The sequence below is a fragment of the Nicotiana tabacum genome, chromosome 24 (assembly GCF_000715075.1).
Source record: "Nicotiana tabacum cultivar K326 chromosome 24, ASM71507v2, whole genome shotgun sequence".
Taxonomy (NCBI): domain Eukaryota; kingdom Viridiplantae; phylum Streptophyta; class Magnoliopsida; order Solanales; family Solanaceae; genus Nicotiana; species Nicotiana tabacum.
The window spans coordinates 99,219,763-99,233,154 of record NC_134103.1 but is presented as its reverse complement, the minus strand read 5'-3'; the positions used below and the strand labels follow the sequence as shown (position 1 = coordinate 99,233,154).

Sequence of the window (13,392 nt, the reverse complement as noted above, 5' to 3'; positions counted from 1 at the left end):
CGGTGGTATAAGGTTTTTGGATTGAAACGCATGCGGTGAGATAAGATGGGCTTGATATGCATGTTGCTAGTAGGGGAACTACTTGAAGCCACGGGTGTGATAAGATGGGCTAAAACACGGGAAGCTATTTCGGAAAAATAATTTTCAAAATTATATGCAAGGCTCTCGGGTTGATATAAGAAAAGATTGTAAAATAATTTGTGATTTGAGATTACGAGGCAGTACCTCGGTAGTGATTCTTGTTGATACTCTTTTATTACTTTACTTGTGTTTTGTTGCTTGCTTCCGTGTTTTCTTCCGTGATGCATTATTTGTCTTGTTCAGTGTAGCCAATCTTATTATATTTCTTACTTGTTTCATTTCCAGTGTTATTATTATTACACTGTTAAATTACTCGTTCAGTTTTCTTATCTATTCCAGTAGGGCCTTGACCTGACCTCGTCACTACTCTACCGAGGTTAGGCTTGGCACTTATTGGGTACCGTTATGGTGTACTCATGCTACGCTTCTGCATATTTTTTTGTGCAGATCCAGGTACCTCTTACCAATTCAGGCACTAGCGAAAGCTCAGCTTAGGAGACTTCAAGGTATGCATGTCGGCGTCCGCAGACCTTGGAGTCCCCATCTACCTAGTCTATTTCATTTCCTTATCCTTTTATAGACAGTGATGTATAAAGGTGTTCAGTACTATCTTATAGAGCTTGTGACTTGTATTCACCGGATTGTGGGAAGTTGTATATACTGAGTTGCGGAGTTTCTTTATATTAGTTGTTGAGTTTTTGAGACTTTAATCATTAATTCAGTTATTTCTGTATAAATGTTAGGCTTACCTAATCTTAGAGACTAGGTGTCATCACGACATCGTACGGAGGAAAATTGGGATCGTGACAACAACGTGAATTCAAAAATTAGGAATCGTTTCTAGATTTTTGCGCTAGTAAAGGTTCAAAAATTAAGAATCATTCCTGATTTTTTTACGAGTAATGATTCAAAGATTAGGAATCGTTCCTGGGTTTGAAATTTCAGCAAATTTCTTAATTTCAACACAGTTTACCGGGGTTCCACTTGTTAAAACTTCAACTCTAGTACCGATTGCTGGAGTTGTATTTCGTATTTTTATTGAGGGCAAAAACGTTAATTTAATCAGACCAATAACTATTTTGCTATTACAATTTAAAATATGGCTAAACTCTAATAGCCGGCCAAAAAGTGACCAATCCAGTTTTTTTTTTATGGAAAAAAGAAGTTGTTATGTCAACTGACACTATCTATTTATTAGTAGTATTACTCTATTGTGAACACAACGAAAAAAAAAAGGAATATAATCAAAATTTCTCCATAAAAATTTCCTTTCTCCTGCTCTGTTTTTGTCTATTATAGCAATTGATTATTATATATCTATAATATCATTTCTCATATTCATTTTTATTTAGATGTTAGAAATAAAAATGACCCAAAAAATATTTTTTCCAGTTTTATGTGATAAAAGATAAAAAGTGTTTGACGCAGGAGGGAAACTTCTAGTAGTAATTAAGTGGCAACGGGGTTTCAAACTAGTCCATCCTCTAGTTGGTACTCTTTTAATCTCAACAAAAAATCTCCTCATCCTAACATAATATTTTTCGGAATTAAATACAAATTTTAATCTCCAAATATGTACAAGTGTTTTATTTAAAGCTTTACATGAGTTAAATTAAAGATTGCTTTAGGTCATAGGTTTAAACCAACGAACAATTCGTATTGTATACCACATAAAAAGATACCACGGTATCATTACAAATTTTCTACGTATTTTATTTTATACCAACCAAATAATACACGAGTACGATCCAAAATGCATGAGATCAACAATGGAAAGCACGTAGAAAAAGTATGTACAACTGGTCAAAGACAAAGCCCCACCTGAATTAAGGGCTCTATTTCTTTCGTCCGCTTGACTATACTTTAACGCAATATGAACAAATGTGGATATCATTTGGTAATTAATTAATGTTTTCGCTTAATTTAGTAGATACTGTAATTAATTAATTTGGCAAATAGGGAAAGAAAAAGAATAAATTTCCGCGTAGAGAGATTAGGACTGGATATCAAGACTAGTCCCTTGAAGGAAAAAAAAATACTCTTTTTGAAATCTTGAAAAGAAGTAACATCACAAAGAAATACTATATATAGTAGTACTATTTTTGTTTGACAAATACACACATTGGATTCACATCACCCTTTCTTTTCTTCCTCCTTCATATAAAACCTTTTTTCTTCTCTATCCCCTAATCTTTTCTTTTCGTTTCCTTGCCATTTTGTTAAGTAAAACTTACCTCTTTTATTTTTCTACATATTTTTAATTCAAACAAACATATACTACATAATTTATACATCTAGGGTTGTTAATAATATGGAGGGTCAACCTAATCTTTATAATCAGTATCAGTTTATAAGTCAGCAAAATTTACTGAATATTGATACAAGTGGAGTTGGGGTTGGAGATAGGTTTCCACAATGGAATATTCAAGAAACAAAGGATTTTTTGATGATTCGAGGAGAGATGGACCAGAATTTTATGGAGACGAAACGCAACAAGCTTCTGTGGGAAGTTATAGCCACTAAAATGAAAGAAAAGGGTTACAATCGCAGTGCTGAGCAGTGCAAGTGCAAATGGAAGAATCTCGTCACTCGCTATAAGGTATTCTTTTCATTCATTTTATATGATCGTGTTTAACATTAACTCTGCACGAATTTTAACCAAAAAAAAAGGCCTTTTTAAAACATATCGAAAGTATCTTTAGAACTTATGATTTTGAGCACACGATATGAGATTTTTATGGTTATAAACAGCATGTGATAAGAGTAAAATGACAATTTGTTAAAGTTATATAACATTAAATTATAAAAAAGTGTCGTGGGCAGACTAAAAATGAAAAAGTGTTACTCCATATAGAATGGAAAAGGAGTATGCATTGATCGATTTTCATTAAGAAACAAGAAGAGAATTGATGGATTCTTTACTATGTTTCTTTTCTAAGAATGTTCATTAGTATAAGTAGTTTAAATTTTAGTATTTCATTTTGACTTTCATCTTGATAAAGAGACTTCAATAAATTCATAGGGTTGTTGAGTTTCTACGACTTTTTAAAAGTTCTTAAATGAAAGTTATTATTCGTCCTATATGTATTTCTAGGGTTGTGAAACAACGGAAGCGGAAGCTCTAAGACAACAATTTCCATTTTACAACGAGTTGCTAGCGATTTTTATGGAGAGAATGCTAAGAATGGAGGCTGAAGAGGAGGAAAATGATGAGGATAGTGAAGAAGAAAAAGGTAGTAATAAAAAGAAAAGAAAGCTTAAGGGAAACACAAGTAGTAGTCGCAGTAGTAATGTTGCTAGTGGGAATTTAAAGGAAATTTTGGATGAGTTTATGAAGAAACAAATGGAATTGGAAATGCAATGGCAAAAAGAATATGAAAGAAGGGAAGAAGAGAGGAAAATAAAGGAGATGGAATGGAGACAAACAATGGAGGCATTACAAAATGAGAGGCTAATGATGGAAAAGAGATGGAGAGAAAGAGAAGAGCAATGGAAAATGAGAGAAGAAGCAAGAGCTGAGAAGAGAAATGCCCTTATTACTGCACTTCTCAACAAGCTTAGAAGTGAAGATACAAGTGCCATAAGCTAGCTTATAAGCTACACTACTTTTCCTACAAATATTTTTTTGAGAGGTTGAAATAATTCCCTCCATTTAGAGGGTGGAAAAAATGCTCCATGCATGTTAATTCTCTTTTTTTTCTTTGCAATTTATAAGAAAGTTTCGATCCGTTCTTTGATCTTAGACACTATTCTAAATTTGGTAGATAATGGATTAGTCCAACTTGTACGATCCTTCTCCTTTAAATATACATTAGATTTTTATTTGTGCAAATCTAATTCAAACCCGTCTAGACCAAAATCTTGGGGCTCTTTAAAGGTTCAGTCTCTACATTATACTTAATGTTTACTATTAGTATGCCAGACTATTTGCTTTATTATTGTTAAAAGACAATCTTCTCATATATTCTTGTGGAGAAGAAAGAAAAAAGAAAAAAAAGTGGGACAGGAATCTACCTAAGTATTACATTGATATTCATGCAACTGAAGGAACGATATTTCCACACTTGACTATATAGATCATATTTTACTCCTATAATGCACATACTCTATAAAACATTATGATATGAATATAGAGTTTACAATACATATAGTAATATTTCTGTAGACTACATTAAAATATCATTCTATAGTCTATTGTGAAATATATATAGTCGCATTTCATTAGCATTTTTTTATTGGTCTTAAAAGTTCTCTGATCTGTTTCTATAAATTACTTGGATGGATGAAATATAACATTCATGTATAAACATATTTCCAATGAGTGATTAGTGGTGGGAAAATGGATTTAAAAAAAATAGTTATCTACCCATATTATTTATTAGAAAATGGATTGGATAATGAAACTTTTAAAAACGGATCAAATGGATAAGACCATATTATCTACTTAGAAAATAGATAACTAATTAGTTTAGCTTTTACATTTGTAAAGCCTCAAATTGGGGGTTCCTCAAGTTTAGGAGACTAGCTGAAAATTCTCCCAAAAGTGATCATATTCAAGAAGTCATGTCCGTATTATCCGCCGGTAACCCATTTTTTATGGGAGAAATTCAAAAATAACCAGATTTACGAGTGGTCATTCAAAAATAGTCACAGTTTCAAAAGTCATCGAAATTTAGCCATTTTTCATGTAAAGATTAATCTGAACGAAAACACTGTTCAAAATTCGAAAAAATACTCCAGCATAATATACTGGAGTTCCAGCATAAGTATACTGGAACTCCAGTATATTATACTGGAGTTTGGAGTTCCAGTATACTTTGCTGGAACTCCAATATATTATACTGGACCGGTCTCTGTTGCAGCAAAATAATGGCTATTTTCAATGACTTGGCAAACGCTGGCTATTTTTGAATGACCAGTCCAAAAACTGGCTAGCTTGTGTTGTTTTGACATTTTTTATCTATATTAAATATGAATCGGATCGGATAATTTATCCGTTTTTTACATTACTCATCCTTATCCGACCCCACCCGCCCGTTTGCCAGCCCCAGCAGCGATACGCGTAAATGGATGTGATCAAAGCTTGGAGTTGGAAATCTCAAATATTGACACGTTTTTCCCGTGCTAGCCTGCTTGGCTGTCCTTAGTCTGCTAGGTTGTGATGGCATGTGCCAGCACAGTGTGTGTGTGTGTGTGTGTGTGTGTGTGTGTGTGTGTGTGTGTGTGTGTGTGTATATATATATATATATATATATATATATATATATATATATATATATATATATATATATATATATATATATATATAGATGTGTGTGTGTGTGTGTGTGTGTGTGTGTGTGTGTGTATATATATATATATATATATATATATATATATATATATATATATATATATATATATATATATATATACACACACACCACATACTAATTGCTAGATATCATTTACATACATTTTGGATTAAAATATCCACTCATGGATATTACATGGTTGCTAAATGATACATCGTTTACATCCACGAGAACATCTTACTATTAGATGCTAAAGTTTGTCATTTTTCATACATGTAGGAGTACTATTTACATATTGGCAAAAAGTGATTCATTTTTTGCGTTGTGTCTCGTGTCCTCCTTAGCAATCTTTGACCAAAAAGACCACCTGCAAAATCGTGAAGTAATGATTAAATGTTAATCCATATATTAGACTAAGCGCAAACTTGTCTTAGTGGTATAGTTCTTGTCAATTACATAATAAGAAAAACATTAGATGTCTTAAATTGGACAATTTAAATTTTTTATAATGGAACTGCAGATTTTATTTGTCAATTACACACCTTTTCAAATATTGTCTATCTTTGTGCATATGGTTAATTGTGCCTGAACTTTAATCAACTAAGATCAAAGAGTAATAATAATAATAACTCTGTCAAAGAAGCCAGAAAGAAAATAGCCATTGAAGTTGGCTGTAACATAGCTTTCAATCATAATCAAAGTAATGACTGAAGAACAAAGAGCAGGACTTTGAAGTTTTCAAGGTAGAAGAAAGAAAGGGACCAAATAGTTCTTCGTGTACACTTTTGGTTATTTAAAATATTAAACATGTTCGACCTTAACTTTAGTAGGTCTTTTCATTTTACAGTCATATCTCTTTGGCTAACTTGTTCTCTGTGTTGTTTTTTAATTTGGCTGCTTCGGATTTTAAAGGTGCGAAGTACCAGTATAATGCTTCAAAAATAATACAATTTGAAGAATCAAAAGCACATAGCAACTTATAAAATTATTGTGGTAAACTTTAGATAGCACTTATGTGTTTACCTTAACAGAATAAACCACGGATACTGGCACATAGAAGAACCAGAACTTGAGGTGTCTTTGAGGTTCAAAAAGAATGTGCGAGTTATTGAGAATGCATATGCAACATCTTATGTGAAACAAAATTAAGAGTAAAAGTAAAACTTAATTTTATCCAAGAAACTTTCAAGGCTCAAACCAGTCTCTTAAGCTGCCCAATAAGTTGGTAATCACCGAGGAAGGTATCATACCCAATAAGACAGATACATTGGATTTTGGGAAAATCTCAAAAAATTATTGTAGATTATGCTTGTAACTGACATACCTCTTTAAGACGCTATTTGTGCTCTTGCCGTATAAGGAAACACATTCACATGTTTTCACATATGTTCAATTGACCAGCCATTCTGTCAAGCATACATGAGCTTCATATGTGACATGTAATTCAAATCCAGTCATACTGCTATCCACTATCTATCCTGTAATGATAATCGAATTCGATATGAAATAAGTAATACTGTCTTCCTTAATAATCATAATTATAACCAAATCAAATGTTCAAAATAAAAACACAGAAGAGGTATTAAGCATGAGAACAATTCACTTAACAGATTACACAACTAAAAAACACCCTGTCAAAAGCTTGGATAGAATTTTTCATGAATAATTATGAGGAACCCGAAAATTGGTAAGATCTCAGCAAGCACTGGTCCAAGCTTTGAGGCACAAGTTTGTATATTCAAACTAAATGTTCAGGTGATGTTAAATCTATTTCATATACCTAATTTTCTTATATTCTCACCATTCTCCTACACAGTCGGGCAAATAAATAATGAATATTGTAGAATACTTATACTGCGTAGATTTCTCAAGAACTCAATGCAGAGCAAATTCTGTAAGCTTTTAATCAAGTGTCAATGTGTTCTTTGAAGCCTAAACCAACTATGGAGATACAATCAGTTTAATAATATAAATCCACCTAAATTGCTCAGAATGAGAACAATATTATAACTTTGAAGAACAAATCTCATTCTTAAGCAAATATCTGCCTTTTGTTCTGAATTCAAATGATATGATAGTAAACATAAAGAACAGATACTACACTCCACAATTTGCTTCTTGTTGAATAGTCTTGAGTTAACATTTGATTTCTTGTTGCAGGTTGTATTTGCAACTTTGTCAGTGTCTAATTAAGTGCATGATATTCTTAATTTTGAGACTTCTCACTTGAAAATACTTATCAATCACCTAATCCTATTTGGCAACATTATCATTATTCATTGCCGTATGGATATTAGCAGCCAATACACGCATTCTCAGAAATTACTGTTTTTCTTAAATTTTCTGTTCGTTAATACTTTAGTACTGAAGTCTTTAACGTGATTGTTAGTTCATGCATAAAGTTGGCATTATTTTCTATATGGCCTTCTTAATATTTCCTAGGCAAAATAGTTGACGTAGTCATATTGCTGTGCAGGGTATACTTACATCCCCTTCTTTTTCCCTTTCTTTTACCTGAGGCAGCTCCACACTGCATATATTGAAAATAGTTCATGGCTTCTACTGTATCAGGGCCTTGAACATAACTTTCGAGGAATTTTATTCACAAAGCTTCTGATATTGTCCGATTTGGTGCCATTAACATATTTATAGCTTATACACACTATTTATCTACCTAAATTCAGATAATTTAAGATTACAAAAGGTAACTCCAAACTACATCTCAGTATTACCCATGTAAACTTCCACCCATTACTATAATTGAAAGAATTATATCTCAAAATAGCCAATCAGCGGTCTGAAAACTCCAAACATGCTTACACCTTGGACAAATCACTCTGAGCGTTTACTTGGTTCGGATAGTCAAGAAGACGAAGTAGGAAACTGGAGGATAATAATACCAATACTATCAGATAAACTACAATTAAAAACTAAGAATTAATTACCACATGAAAACCCAAAAAAACTAAAATAACAAAACATTTGAGCAAAAGAGTGAGAATAAAAAAAAATTCAGAGGAATCTGAAATTGTTACCTTTCTCAAAATTGAAGCTTCAATTTGTTTTTTCCAAAATGGAGCTTACTCCGGATGCTACCAGCAGGAGAAATTCATTCCCTGAAAATCTAACTAAATGGAGTGTAAGACTTGATTTTCCTCCTACTGTGATTAAGAGCTATGGAGGGAATGAAAGAAAAAACACACACAACTATAAACAAATTGAAGCCAACTACCCACATCCATAAAAGAACCCAGGAACAATGAAATCCATGATAGGAGGAAAAGAAGCCAGAGCGAAAGCAATTATCTTGTACAAAATTGCGAAAGAATCTAAGAAAATACAAGTGGATGTAGTAAGTAAAGGAGAGAGACGGAGAAGACTATAGAGAAGGGGGGACGTAAGTATACCCTGACAGGGATTAAGGCCACGTTATGACAGTGGCTAGCAGATTGCTAGACACGTAAGTACCCCGAAATGCTAAGAGATTAAATGGCCAAAATACCCTCAGCTATGAATGTAATGACTAAAAACAGACACGTCGAAACTCTTTAAGCATGATGTAGTATAACATAAAAGGCGTCACAATGGTGGGCATTCTGAACCTAGATTTCTTCTCGAGACACATTACAAATGCCTCCATTATGAAGGCATAGTTTAGTGGAGACATCAACTGACATAACTCGTAGGGTGCTTGCTTATAGATCATGTCTAAGGTTTCTAATTCTTCAGTATATATCTTCCCTGTAACCAAAGAGGGAAACTAAGATAAACGCCAGAATCATTTAACATGCTTGAAATGCATCAAAAGACATACCTCTGCCCAAGGTAAAACCAATTGTTAGTTGACTTCGAGAAGTAGTGGGTCATCTCCATTGTGAGCAGGGAGAACTTTTGATACTGTCAAGTATAGTCAACAACAGTCATACCATCTTAGCTTTATTGGCCGATGAAGATTACCACTATAATCATAACACAGACACTTAACAGCCAAGAGATTGTTAGAAAGAAAAATGACCTCCTATAATAGGTATAGTGTCACTGAAGAGAGAACTTGTGAATGTATCTAGATCTTTATTGGCAGTTTTTCTAGTTCTTGCTTCTCGCTTTATTGGGTCTCTGGATTGTATTCAAAATTTTAAATCTTGAATCATTGAACCACATGATATTATCACGCTTGAGGCCTTGTTCTATCAATGGTTCATCCCACAGTATACACTTACACATATGATATATTAATCCAGCCACGAAAGAGAAAGAAAGAACTTAAATAGGTGAGAAAACTCACCTTGAAGCCTTGTTCATACACCTCAGGTAATTGTAGGCATCACAACTGAAAATGCTATAATATTAGACATATTTGTCGTCCTCGTACAGTCTCTAAGATCTGGGAACCTAAACATCCGTGAGAAATATAACTTAAGAGATAAACTATAGAGCATTCAGAAAAAAAATAATATTAATCAATTTCGAAATAAGAAAGAATCAATGTATCATCTGTTGACAGAATGCAAGTTTGCAATTAAAACTACCATAGATGGGGAAAGTACTATAAAGAAGAAATAAAGAGATGTGAACTTTATGTCGTAGCCTTCTTATGTTCAGCGTTGCGAGATAAAAGAATCTGCCGGCTTTATCAAATGGCAAATCATTGATAACTAAGCTTGAACAAGCACCCAGAAAATTAGTCGGAATGTTTATTGGTTCAAAAAATTTTAAAACAGATTTAAAGCAACCAAAAATATTATCACCTAAAGAGTATATAAAGGCCAGCTACTAATGCTCTCTGTGTGTCTATGAATAACATATTCCTATTTCCTAATATCAAACCGACAAAAATTGAGCACTTTTGGCTTTTTAAAACATGCAAACATGCTACTGAAAAAATTAATTTCTTTGAATAACATATTAGTTGAAATGTCAAAGTAGTAAATACAAATTTCAGTGATTTCACAAAATAAAATAAATCCAACCAAAAAAAGTTCGAATTTGATTGCTATATCAACCTTTAAACAAAAGGCATAGAAGAGTCCTCAACTTTGTTCCTCTTCCACATGTTTTATCACTTTCTTCCAATTTTTGGTCAGATCTAGGCATGGATCAATAGAGGTGAAATTTTTCAGTAGGGTTTACCTAAAAATGGCCGAGAAAACTCCAGCACTATAAACTTCAAATTATTTATCAATAATATCAAGAAGCGAAACCCTAAGATTATTCACTAATAAGCAAACAAACAGAAGATCACCATTTATCGGAACTACAATCGTTGGGATCGTCAAATCCATGCACTGGTGAATTCGTGCTAGCAAAAGAAATCGAGGAAAGCATTGAGGGATTCTGGATAAAGACGTTGAAAACAGATGGATTAGCTAATTAAGTTCGAGCATGGCGATGAAGAAAGAGAGGAGTGGACCACGAAGAAGGGAGATGAACCAGAGCAACGGTGGCCAAATGATACGTGGCTACTTAGGTTATCTGAAAAGACAACAATATCCTTAACTTTTCCTTAAAGGACTTTAAGCACACATGTCGAAACACTAGCTTTTCTAATATATATAAAAAAAAAAATACTTGTGCCCGTTCCCATTATTTTCTGAAATAGATAGCACATAGAAGGGCAATTACATATTTCATCATGTTTATGCTATTGGCATTTAATGGATACAGCATTCAGTTTACTGGAAACAATATTAAGGAGTACTTTCTATGGTGGCAGAGTCAGCATTTATAATTCATGAGTTCTATATTTGCCAACGGACTCATAGTTCATTTTAATTACTAAATTTATAATTAAATATTTAATTAATTTTTTAATACAAATACAGAATCTAATCAAAATTTATTGAATCCAGCCAAATCCGGAGCAATAACAATTAGCAAATGGAATGAACTTACGCCTAAAGTATCAATCATATAAGGTAGTGGACGAACTCCTAGTAGAGGGAGATCACTCGGTTAATTCACCTTTTTTTTGAAAAACTATGTAGGAGAATTGTTTTTATAAAGACTGTAGAATTGGCTAGGTGCTATAGCTAAATAATACACTTCATTTATTATAGCCATTTTTTATATTTTATAATAAAGTACAAATATATAAAATTGATCCCCAATTTTTTCCCACAACCCTATCCCTCTTCTCCTTCAACTTACTCTCCATTTCCCTCTCTCTTCGCCCTCGAAGGCTGCTGTCCGGATCCGGTGTCAGATCCAGATCCAGATGGTGATTTGCTTGGCCGGCGTTAAAACAAGTTTTCCGAACAGAACGAAATCTGTGAAACCTTAGCCGATTGATTGGATATAAGAGCCTTTTTTTTACAAATGCAATAAGCCATGATAGATCTGCAGGCATCAAATGCTATTTGAGTACTCAACGCCCAATTTCTTTTTGTTGAAGCTTTTTCTTTTCAGTTGAAAATGAAAGAGTTTTAATATCCAGATCCGGCGTTAGATCCAGACGATGGAGGCTGGTGATGTGTGGAGAGAACGGGGTGGTGATTTGTTTGGCCGGAAGACGTTATCTCCGGGAACTTTTTCTCTTATTTGCTATTGAGTCACATATAGGGGTGCCAAACGGGCGGGTCGGATCGGATATAGAACGGATAAAAAGCGGTTAATGAAAAATCGGATAAATTCTCCGACCCGACCCATATGTGATACGGATAAAAAACGGGTTAACCGGCGAATAATATAGGTAACCAAGTTATCCATGACTTCATCAATATGATCACTTTTGGGAGAATTTCTAATTTATTAAACTTAAGGGACTTCCAATTTGAAGCTTTACACATATAAAAGTTAAACTCATTAGATATTCATTGGTTATATATTTTATAAATGAATAATATTGTTCTTATCTATATTTGACCCGTTTTTAAATAGTTCATTATTCAACCTATTTTTTAGTGAATAATATGGGTGGTTAACTGTTTTCTTTTAATCATTTTGCCGCCCCTAGTCACATACATTGATAGAAATATTTTGTACAAATATATTGTATTCTGTACAAATATACTCAAATTTGAGTGTATTATGTATTTTTCAATGCAAATACAATTAATTTTCTTATATTTTTGAATGTATTTATCTGTTCTGAAGGTTATTGTTTCTGGCATATCTCCGTATTTTTTGAATTTTTGTTGTTCGAATACAACCGAATTAAATATAGTGTAAAAGTAGCTACAGATGAATACAGTAAATTAAATACAACCGAATATCATTGTTTTGTAATTTTTTGTTGTTTGAATACAGTTGAATTGAATACAATATAAAATTGTTGAGAATGAATATTACCAAATTGAATACAATGTATACAACCGAACTGAATAGAGTACTGGTATACACCCTATTTCTTGATTTTTTATTGTTCGAATATAACAGAATTCAATACAGTGAAATTGAATACAATATAAATATATAAACACAAATATATCCTAATTGAATATAGTGTATACAATCGAATTGAATACAACAACATAAATTGCATGACGAGCAATTAGTAGTTACGGAATATAATTAACTAAATTATAGTTATGCCCAGCAATAAGGCATCAAACAATAGTTATTTCCGAAAATTCTCCGTACTTTCTTTTGATGCTCTCATCAGGAGATTCGCAAATAGCTTTTAATTTTTGATCATCTGTACTTATCACACGGCACCTTCTCTAATATTCATGCACTCGACCCTTTCATTTTTAGATACAATTATTCTGCGCATTTCATAAATTATGAATTTTAGAACTTCGTAGTTCTACTTTACATATTATCAAGATACAAATATTAGTCACAATTTCGCTCGGCATTTATTTGCTAGAACGTGATAACGCCACAAAAACGTTTCCACTTTTCAGAATTTGCTTTTTGGCACGCCCAATCAAGCTAGTTTAAATTCAAGGACAAAGTTTCCACAAAGTTTTTGTGGTAGAATAAAAATATTATTCCCTCCGGTGCATTTTAAGTGATTTTTTCGCTCTTTATACATACATTAAAAAATTTATCTTTTAGCATTAATTAACAATAAAAT

The 13,392-nt window shown here is 32.8% G+C and overlaps 1 protein-coding gene and 1 long non-coding RNA gene across 7 annotated transcripts; one reads left to right on the top strand and one right to left on the bottom strand.

The window, feature by feature from the left end:
* Positions 1–2,270: 2,270 nt before the first annotated feature.
* On the top strand, positions 2,271–3,837 carry LOC107795490 (trihelix transcription factor GT-3b-like). The gene is made up of 2 exons (XM_016618147.2): positions 2,271–2,680; positions 3,176–3,837. The coding sequence occupies exons 1-2, from the start codon at positions 2,393–2,395 to the stop codon at positions 3,668–3,670; spliced, it is 783 nt and encodes a 260-aa protein (XP_016473633.1). The 5' UTR covers positions 2,271–2,392; the 3' UTR covers positions 3,671–3,837.
* A 1,677-nt stretch (positions 3,838–5,514) lies between these two features.
* On the bottom strand, positions 5,515–12,350 carry LOC107795488 (uncharacterized). 6 transcript variants are annotated; one of them, XR_001650113.2, is made up of 6 exons: positions 10,618–11,144; positions 10,379–10,461; positions 9,661–9,767; positions 8,411–9,272; positions 6,700–6,853; positions 5,515–5,742 (listed from the first exon to the last, which is right to left on the bottom strand). It is a non-coding gene; the product is annotated as an uncharacterized LOC107795488 (long non-coding RNA). The 6 variants fall into 6 exon arrangements; XR_001650116.2 differs by lacking the exon at positions 10,379–10,461 and having other exon boundaries at positions 5,538–5,742; positions 8,411–8,499; positions 9,190–9,272; positions 10,618–11,082; XR_001650112.2 differs by lacking the exon at positions 10,379–10,461 and having other exon boundaries at positions 5,538–5,742; positions 8,411–8,503; positions 9,190–9,272; positions 10,618–11,079.
* Between the last annotated feature and the right edge of the window lie 1,042 nt (positions 12,351–13,392).

What these genes read in the sequence shown, in the direction of transcription:
- LOC107795490 (XM_016618147.2), top strand. Translation starts at nt 2,393, where the DNA reads ATGGAGGGTCAACCTAATCTTTATAATCAGTATCAGTTTATAAGTCAG. An exon ending in ATCTCGTCACTCGCTATAAG is followed by an intron (nt 2,681 to 3,175) that starts GTATTCTTTTCA and finishes ATGTATTTCTAG; the next exon opens with GGTTGTGAAACAACGGAAGC.